At 37.4% G+C, this 10,244-nt stretch overlaps 1 protein-coding gene across 2 annotated transcripts in view; it reads right to left on the bottom strand.

The window, feature by feature from the left end:
* Positions 1-10,244, bottom strand: part of WASHC4 (WASH complex subunit 4) — a 38,986-nt gene that overhangs the window by 12,197 nt on the left and 16,545 nt on the right. For both annotated transcript variants that reach the window (XM_009288390.2, XM_019474409.1), the window contains exons 15-23: positions 8,981-9,088; positions 6,952-7,098; positions 6,779-6,858; positions 5,743-5,848; positions 4,837-4,953; positions 3,703-3,871; positions 3,409-3,563; positions 1,771-1,845; positions 804-908 (exon numbers count right to left, since the gene is read on the bottom strand). In XM_009288390.2, coding sequence (XP_009286665.1) covers positions 804-908; positions 1,771-1,845; positions 3,409-3,563; positions 3,703-3,871; positions 4,837-4,953; positions 5,743-5,848; positions 6,779-6,858; positions 6,952-7,098; positions 8,981-9,088 — 1,062 coding nt within the window. The remainder of the gene's footprint in view (positions 1-803; positions 909-1,770; positions 1,846-3,408; positions 3,564-3,702; positions 3,872-4,836; positions 4,954-5,742; positions 5,849-6,778; positions 6,859-6,951; positions 7,099-8,980; positions 9,089-10,244) is intronic.

Raw genomic sequence — 10,244 nt, 5'->3', positions numbered from 1 at the left:
ATAGGGCCAGAAGAATGGGGGAAAAAAAACAGCAAAAAGGTAGAAAGAAGTTGAACAGCAGGTTGGAAAGCACCAACCTGAAAATAGCTTTGGCACTGTATCCAAACCTGAGAACCACAATGATAAATTCCTGCTGCAGTAGGCATGCCACAGGAAGTGCCCTTATCTACCTTGCAAAGAGGTAAACGCCTTCGGCTGGTTAAAATGACCACCTACACTACAGACATCATTAAAAGCATTGCAGTAAGAAGTCGCAGTCTTCCAATAAATGATCAGAGATCTGTAGCTTTTATTTCGCAAATTGAAAAGCTGATGTTTCTTAAGCTTAACGATTACAAGAGGAACTTTAAAAAAAAAATCAACATTGCATTTCTTCAGGATTTACTTTAACTGCAGCAAAAGTATCTGTCAATACTTATGTCAATAAGTGTCAATAAGGAGAAACTTAGAGCATGCTGATTTATGCAGGCAGCTTATAAATCAAAATATTTTACTATGCTAGTTTGATAAGTATTATCTTTACTGAAATTCAGAGTCCCACCACATCTGTATCTTCTTTGATGTGGTTTTTAGATCTCTTCATTAACTTTTATGTAACAACTGGAAGTGGCATAACTCCCAAGAGATTGTGATATTGATTTGTGTCATGTCCAAGAACTGATTTGTTTTATTAATACACACAGAATATTATTATTGCACTATCAAAACTGCACAACCAAATATACCATTAGGAGATGCAAGAGTTTGTAGGCTTGTGTGCACTATTACAAAAAAAATCCAGTAACAGTGCAAAAGATACTCACTGTTGTGTTCATGATTCCTGTTCCATGAGTTCGAATTGAATTAGCAATGTGTCTAATATTGATAGTGTTCAAGTGCTTGTTATTACTTGTTCTTTCAATGAAGATCTGAGAGATGGGGGGGAGAAAATAAAGTTCATATAAATTAGTTATATAAACTATAATTAGTTATATAAACTATATTAGTTATATAAAACTGATTCTGTGATAAATTATCAGTCTAGGTAGCCCATATTCTATTTCTGAGAGCAGCTAATAACTGGTGATTAGGGAAAGAACCAAGAAAATACAGCATGCATACAATAAACTTTATTGTACATTCTTCTGATTTCTGCAAAGCGGTAATTCAACAATTCCAAGGCAGATGTACCCAAACTCTCATATCTATTGAGACTATATCCTACATTAATTGGTCTAAACTCTTTTGGCACCTGTTTGTACTTTTGGCCCCACTATATACCATGGCAATGAGTTCCACTACTGAATTATGTGTTATGAGGAAAAAGTACTTCCTTTTCTTTAAGGAGGCCACTCATTTTCAGTGGGCCCCTCATTCTCACATTGTGAGAAACCAAAAAGGATTGTTCCTTGTACATGTTCTCCATGTCATTCACTGCTTCATCTCTCTAATAACCCATTTTCAGATACTCTTTTTTCAAGCTGAAAAATCACATACTTAGTATGTCCTTATATAGCAGCCAATTATCCTTGCTGCCTTCTCCTAGCTTCACTGGAGTATTTGACATGGAGTGATCCTACTTGCACACTGTACTCAAAATATGCTTAGAGAACATTCTCTGAGACCTATCTACAGCATCCCCAAAGATGTTTTTCTAGAGCAGCAATAGCTATTTTACAGCTTGTTTTATGTGTGTTCAGCCTGGGTTTTTCTTCCACATATACTACTCTGCAGTTCTTAATCCCTTCAAATCAGAGCCAAATCCAGGAAAGAGTATGGGATATACCTTACCTGATTATTCAGATTGTAGAGGTAGCGGGATACAAAAACATGAATATTTCTCATGATTTCCAAAACGTCCAGACCCTGAAACAATATTATCTATTGAGAATTACTATGATAAAAATTCTCAAGAACTCCTGACATGCCTAACCACTAAGGTGCGCGCAAATACTGTTTCTGTAGTTACTTGAAAGCATTTTAGAAAGCAATGTTTTCGCCTTGCAAAATGAAGTCTCATAACAATTTCTGTTCAGTGTCTGTAAGACAATGTTTAAGAGGAGAAAAAAGAAGCTCAGCTCAGATTTTAACATTTACACTTCTGCCTGTTTTTTTTCCCAACTTCCCCTGAAAGTAAGAAATCCTCCAGTCTATTCCACAAGCCCCAATTAAAAAGTAAAATAAAATTGAAATTTGGCTGTTCTCAGATTCCAGAAAATGGAATCTTGCCTTAGACATTTCTATAGACACAGAGATTTCTACAGAGACATAAGCAACTAGCTGCTTTTTGATATCATTTTGCCCAACCTGTCTAGAAGACTGAAGTTTTGTATTTACAATGTAGGTTTTACAATTGTTTTGCTTGAAGGAGTCCCTTTAGTATCATTGTGCATAGAGAGGATGCTATTTAATCTACACACCCTATTTCCAGTTGTGCCAATGATTTTATCAGGATTTTGCGGGGGCAGGGGGGCGGGGAATGGAGCATGGGGTCTCTTTGTTTTGAAGTAAAGCTCATACCAGAATGAATGTTATGAAACCAATGTTGTGAAATGATTTAATTCTTTATAACAATATGATGGCCAAATATTGCCAATAGAAAGCCGAAGCCAGAAATAGAAACTAATCAGCACTTTTGTACCAAGAAGCAGCTAGAGTTCTTACTTCTATGCCCTCTTCCAACTTAGGAAGACATAGCCATCATGAACATAAGAAAACAAGAGGCTGTATTTCCAAGAGCTTTCACTAATGTGCTAACCAAAATGAGGGAATGAAGCTAACTGCCAAAAATATCCAAGATACTAAAACTCTTGAAGGGAAGTCTTCAGAAATATGCAAGTTGTATTTCTTTTGCACCGGCCCTGTAACAGTGAACGCCTTTACCATGAACTTGATGAAACTACAACTTTAGTCTATATGTAACTATGTTAGCAGTTTCTAGGAGGCTCCGAGTCACTCTCCTATTAAGCTAAGCATGGATGTCCCAAAGTCCTCAATGTGCAGCCTGTGAAACAGTTTCTCTTGATGATCACTAAGCAGAACCTGCTGAGAAGCAAGGGAAAAGACCCACCATTCAAAGGTCACTCCAGACTTGTGACAGTTGTATTCCAGATGTATTGCTTGCCAAATTGCTGATACTGAATTTTCAAGAAAACGTTCTCTGACTTTGTATACCCCATTTTCATTTTACTAAATCTTATGTTAAAAAATGAATGATACAAGTCCAACATGAAATTAACTGATATTGGTGTTATCTCCAAAGGCAGATAAAGATCCTATCTCAGAAGTCAACCAGAAATTAAAGGTCACTTTTTCCAAACAGTTCTCTAATCTTGGGTACTTTCATTTTAACGACTCAGTCCTCTGAATAGCTAGCTAGTATGACAGTGTAATGGAACAAATGATATTCATATCCTGTGGGCACTGTACCTGTTCCAGAGTCTGGCTAGGAAGGTGTGCTTCAGTCATACTTAGACCATAGCGTTGAGTTGCTAGGTTTCTCATTTCACTGTAGGTGGCCCAGTCATGGAGAGCTACAGTCGTTAAGTTGTAGAAGGTCTTGTCCAAATAGTGAGTTACATAAGCTGTAAACACATAAAAGGATGAACTAAAATAATACTGCCTATTTAGTTAGGGAAGTGTGAAAACAAGTGAAAAGATGCACTAAGCCAAAGTGTAACAGAGATGAAAGTAACGGAATCAAGAAAATGTATAACTCCTCACCTTTTATGTCAATGAATCGATTGAAAAAACGTATTGGGTTCAGAAAGAAGAAGTGAGCTAGATCCTTCATACCAACTCTGAAGGGGTTTCTGTCATCCAACTTTAAGTGCGTATGAACTGATAAGCGCAGGTCCTTTTCTATCTCTTTACATAATTTGTCCAGCAAGTGCTATTCAGGGAAGTTAAAGAAAAGTCACGTTCAGTGTCCGCTTACAATGCTCTGTTAAGCAGAACTAACATCCCTCTCCAGAGACACATACAAGATGTTTTAAACTAGTGAAGACAGCTTTGCTTTGGCAGGGCCATACAAGTCAAAGTGAATCAATACTTGGGAACCAGAAGGATTTTTAATTCCTGTGTTCTTGTTCTCGTACACAACATCAAAAAAAGCTACACAGCTCAGAAAAAGTAAAGGTTTAGCCACCTAATGCCATTCTGTACATGATTAAAACTTCCACGTAGGAGTTTAACACAATTTCAACTTAAGTATTCTCACTTCTCATCTTAAGGGGAACTAGGCTTAGGGCTATCTATCTAGATAATAGTAAGACCTAAATCATCGAGGAAGAGTCTTGCAATAAGCAGTTTGGCCTGATTTTCTGCAGAATATGTAATGTTTGGTTTTGAGCTAGTCAAACAAAAAGAGTAGTTCAAAGGTTAAAACCTAGGACTTGGGAAATCTGAATTCACATTTTCTCTCTATCAAACGTCCTTTGTAATTCTGGATAATAATTCACTAAAGAGGCCACCTACATTTACAGTGCCTTCACTACTAAAAGCCATGCATACATACTAAGAACAGCAGTACTTATTTTAGGCATTCATACAAGCAGAAGCTAATCTGACAAAAAGCACTCCTCTGTCTGCATCGTCTAATCTGTAACTGACGTTTTGCCAATTTATGTAATTTAGAGTGCCGTATTTTCATGTTCCCAGCCAACACAGATACCATTAACAAAAGGTCTTAAATAACCAAAATCATCAGTGAACACTTTCCTATTTATTAAAATACTTCACAATCTCAAAGGTCTCTGTGGTATTTTTATAGATCAGATCAGGTTGGTACAATAGATTCTGGCCTGCAAGATATTCCAAGTATAGTGTTGCCTTTAATTTCCATTCACAACAAATTACCTCATTGAGCACTTCCATGATTTCTTTGTCATAGCATTCCAGAAGCATCTCGTAAGATTCCAAGTGTCTTGCATGCATCATAGCAGGTACACAGTCCCGTAGTGCACTAAACATATACTGAAAAAAGAAACTATTATGCTTAACCAACAGATTGACAGACGTGTCAACAGCATCTCAAGTAGTGTTCCAAGCTAGTCTTCCCACTTTTATTAAAAATAGACTTCATAAACACTATTGAAGTTTCCTGTCCTTGCGTTCATCTGAAGTACTTAGTTGCTCCTGATCCGTTTACTGGAAGGTCGTAATTATTAGCTATTTTATCTGAAATTATTTACACTATAACCATTTTAGTACTGTAATTGACCATGGCATGCACAATACTGGAATAGATGATTGATTTTTATCAGGATTAGTATGCCAAAGCATGATTCACTTTTGCAGCAAATACTTGCTACTTCAAAGAAGGGAGGAGAGATGGGGGGTGGAAAAAGCTAGAGGACAACTAGCCCACACAGCATCACTGAACACAGTGATATGTGCTTTAGAAATACGTAACCACAATGTGGAACAAAGACTTTTAATGTGCATGTCTAGCAAAAGGTGTTCATTTCAGATTAGAATGAATGGAGGAACAAAGACAGACACACAGAGATCCAGAGTTAACAACAGCAACCTGAGATTTTTAGAGCAATCTAACAGATATACTTTAATTAGATTTAGAACAAAGACTACTTTTACATCCTCCAGATTGAAATGAAATTTCTGCCTCGGTAGTAACTCTGGCCTGGGGTGGGGGTTTTTTTAGCATTTTCCTTAAGAGTTTCAGTCTAAGCTTTATCCTCTCCTCCTCTGAATCCTTCCCATTACAGTGGCTTGTTAAACTAAGTTATTAACATGGTTACTTACATGCAGCCTAGCAGAATCAACAGCATTTTCATACACATCATCTAAATAGATTGGAAACACTGCTCGATGCCAGTATAAGAAACAACAGTCACATTGTGCTCGAACTCTAGAATACAAGATTACTTATTAGACACAGAACTGGAAGAAGCCATTCTTCTAACACGGTGATATTTATTTTAGTGTATAAACTAAAAGACAACTGTGTTGCAAGCCTAAGTTTTATATGGTTACTTTAATGTTCCAGATGCATTGTCCTTCAAAAGAAAGTTCTTGAATAAAGAACTTTTTTTTTTCTCCTTGTTTTCCACTAGGCTATTTATCAACAAAAGGTACCTGCTTTAGAAAAAAGGTTTACTCAGTCTTGGAAAGAATTGAACCTTACATTACAGCAAAATCCTAAATAAGTATTTTCCTATTGCGTGCAATTAGTAGCCTAGAAGTCAAACATGTATTCTAAGTTTCTCCTGTAAGTCAAAAAAGAGAAACAGGCCTCTCCTGATACAACCTGTGTACAGCACTTGTCCCAGGAATTTATCCCATGACTCATCCACTGAAGGCGTTTGTTTCTCTCCATAAAGTATGCATGGAACCCAGATACTCACCTGGCTTTCAGATGGCCAACGTTATAGAAATTGAGTGCCCACTAACACTACAGCAGCAGTAAAACATGGTGTCACATGCGAACTAACAGCCTGATCTCCCAAACAGACTAGTATTAACTCATAACTTTTGGGTTTGGGTTAAGAGGAAGACTCGCTGAACATAAAGCCAAGCCATCCAAGAAAGTAGTGACAGAATTTCTAAACAATCAGAGAAATGGATTACCTAACTGGCAACAGTTAGGTAAAATATGATTTGCCCAAAGACCAGCAAACTTCAGGCTTAGCTCTGGAATTCTTTCTGTCCACCCTGGTCTACAATACATGCAAAAATCGCCACCAGCATGCAGTTACCAGATTTTGCAATTTGCACAGTGAAGATCCAGCTCCCCCACTGACACTACACTACCTTCTATATATCATGTGCCACTGCTTACCGCTCTATAAGTTCACTGATCAAGTCTAGTTTTTTCAGAACTAACTGAAGGGGAATGAGTTCTTCATCTTTAAAAGTTTTCTGTGCAAATAAAAAAAAAAAAAGACAAGATTATATTTCTTTATAAGATACTACACCAAACAAGTAAAGGTCTAGAACAATCATGGCACTTACCATCTGTGTTCCCACACTCAGCGCAAGGGAAACAATTAGTCGCCTCTGTTTTGTACTTGGCCCATTGAGAGTGTTCTCAGCCAACACCAAAGCCGATAGGACATCCAGGCGTTGCTCACTATACTTTTTATCAGAAACGACTCTTTTCTTGATGACAGAAAGACACAGAATTTCAGAGAAAAGTTACCTAAGCCCAAAAGCAATAGCTTACCTCTTCTTTCCAAAGCTTACAGACTTGTCATAAATTGAGTATTTCTGCAAACAAATTATGTTTTGTGAACAGAACTAACCAAATCCAGATTCACTTACTCTGTCAGTTCAGTGGTATTACCTATTTATACACTTGGAATATGCGCAGTTCAGCACGAACATGGGTCAGGTCATACAGTATACAAATACTGTGCAAGCTGCATGTGACTGCATGCCAATTTTAGTTCTAAGGCATATGTAATTTAAATTTTTTAAATTATTTTTTAATCAGTGACTCCCTGTTGTTGGTAACAAAATCCAGTTTACAGCTGAAGAGCCAGAAGATGTATAAACATGGTAATAACAGCGACTTGCAATTTTCTACAAATTCTAATTTATCAGAAAGATGAAGTGCAAAAACATTTGCATGAACAAATGAAGGGAACCAAGTCTTCCGGCTAAGAAGTTGAAGTCACAGATGTATTTGTGAGTAGCAGCATAGCTCAGAAGAGGTACAGTTTCATTAAAGAGTTAAAGAAAACCTCTTCCGATAATAAGAAAGTATGTTCAACATGAAACTCCTAACCTTACATGCTAAAGCTATGTTAGGTATATGCCTTAGACCTTACACCACTTTGTTTCTAAGTGGAGCAGATAAAAAAAGATTAGTACTAATGAACTCTTCTATTTACCAGCATTTGCCTCTTAAATCTTTTCTGAAAAGTAGTCAAAATACCAAGACTTGTTCACAGATGTGTTCTCTTTGATATCCACTCAATACACACGTCTCAGCATATTTCTATGCATTTAGAAATAATCTATAATGTAGTTATAGATATCATTTGAAAAGGTTATGAAAGTTATCTAAATATATGTGAACCGTTTGTTTGCAGATATACAGTTTTTCTTAGAAGCTTTGAACTTCTTCAGTTCATGCTACTCCCGATTTTTTAATATATCAGCTTTTTAGAAGTACAAGTTTCGTTTTTTTCTTACGCTAGAAAATATTGAGATGCCAGATACATAAATTGAGATTACAGCCAAATTTCAAACATATCAAACTTCCAGAATACAAACGTCTACTGTTAAAATTGTAATCCATTTATGTGAGCGTGGCCAAAACAAAAAAAATTAAGAGGAAAACTTAATAGCTGCACTGATATCAATAGCATACCTCTTTTGTAATTCTACTACTGAATGTGATGAAAGAATAAAACAATCACTAATACATGAGAACAGGTATATTAAAATCTTATTTTCCCATTTTTCCTGAATTCAGAAATTCAAGATTTGATAAGCAAAATGTGTAGTAAACTGATCTTGTTTATAGAAAGATATAATATGTAGGTATTACAGTGTCTTGCCATCAGAAGCCATTTTACTCCACAGTGAAATAGTGAATTTATGCCCGCATTAAACTCCTATAAGCCATCACGTATTAACCACTGCTATTTTGCCAAGCAGACAAAGACTTAAATAAATAACAGCCTGTTTGCTTAGACCTATAACAGATTGCTTTAAGAATGTGCATCAGAAAAAAGGTAAGAAAAGGTCAGTTTGTGAAAATCACTAGAAATAAAACCTAAAAAGAACACAAGAGGAACATGACAAGAGATGCAGCAGTTTAGAGGAAGAGAGGAACCATTCTTGGCCAAAAACCGATAACCATCTATGCTGTACAGTTTCTAGGGCAAAGCTCTGACCTACTGGAAAGTTTATATATCTGTTGATTATGATAGAGCACTACACTACAGATTTTGCAAAAGTAAGAAGAATACTTTAAAATTAAGATTTTTTTAAACAGATAGGAAGATTAATTATTAGAACTCGGTTTACATACCTTGGCTACAGAAATAGAGTGAAGAGCCTGATACTGCAGATGCTGAGCTATGTGTGTCACAGAATCTGCCACAACCATACTTCTTCGGTAAAACATGTGTTCTATTGCCTAAAGTCAATCCCAAAACACAATAGTTCATGTAGTTATCGAAACTGTTGCCTTTAGAATTTGGCTTTATGCTGGCTGACCCATCCACACTGCAAATACAGACTCTTTCCATTTTGTAATGTACTGTTAGTAGCAGTTGCAATTAACCCTTAGAAACTGAGAAAATCAAACCATTCAGGAGCGTAAAAGAGTTTCAGGACTGATTTCAGTTTATTGGGTTTTTTGTTTTATTTTTTTAAATAATCCAGCTCTGTTCAACATTGTTTTCTGAAGTTATCTCAAAACAGTATTTTTCCTTTTGGAAAAAGTACCAGGAGAAGTGCAAAGTCCTGCACCTGGGGAGGAACAATCCCATACACCAATATATACCGGGAGCCATCCAGCTGGTAAGCAGCTTGGCAGAAAAGGACCTAGGGGTCCTAGCGGACACCAAGTTGAACGTGAGCCCGCAGTGTGCCCTTGCTGCAAAGGCGGCTAACGGTATCTTTGGCTGCATTAGACAAAAGTGTGGCCGGCAAGTTGAGGGAGACGATCCTTCCCCTCTACTCAGCACTAGTGAGGCCACACCTGGAGTATTGTGTCCCAGAGAGAGCTGGGACTGTTCAGCCTGGAGACAAGAAGGCTTGGGGGGTTGGATCTTATCAATGTATATAAATAGCTTAAGGGAAAATGCAAAGAGAGCCAGGCTCTTTTCAGAGGTGCCCAGTGACAGGACAAGGGGCAACGGGCACAAAGTGAAACACAGGAGGTTCCCTCTGAATATCAGGAAACACTTTCTTACTGTGAGGGTGACCAAGCACTGGCACAGGCTGATTGCCCAGGGAGGTTGTGGAGTCTCCATCCTTGGAGATATTCAAAAGTCATCTGGACATGGTCCTGGGCAACCGGCTCTAGGTGGTCATGCTTGAGCAGAGGGAGGTTGGACCAGATGACCTCCAGAGGTCCTTTCCAACCTCAATCATTCTGTGATACCAACTAAGGAAGGCAGTCAGAAGTTAAATAAATCAGTTATAGCCTCCCAGATCTCCTGTTCTCTAACCAAATCCAGTCTTGAACAAGAAGCCATGCAAAGACATGTCCCCACTCAGTTGTGAGTTGTTTGCCGTTTGTTTTTTTTTGTTTGTTTGGTTGGGGTGTTTTTTGGGTTGGTTTTTTT

The sequence above is a fragment of the Aptenodytes forsteri genome, unplaced genomic scaffold (genome assembly GCF_000699145.1).
Source record: "Aptenodytes forsteri isolate BGI_AS27 unplaced genomic scaffold, ASM69914v1 Scaffold56, whole genome shotgun sequence".
Taxonomy (NCBI): Eukaryota; Metazoa; Chordata; class Aves; order Sphenisciformes; family Spheniscidae; genus Aptenodytes; species Aptenodytes forsteri.
Note: the sequence above shows the minus strand (reverse complement) of the source record. Positions and strands in the feature narration are given on the sequence as shown.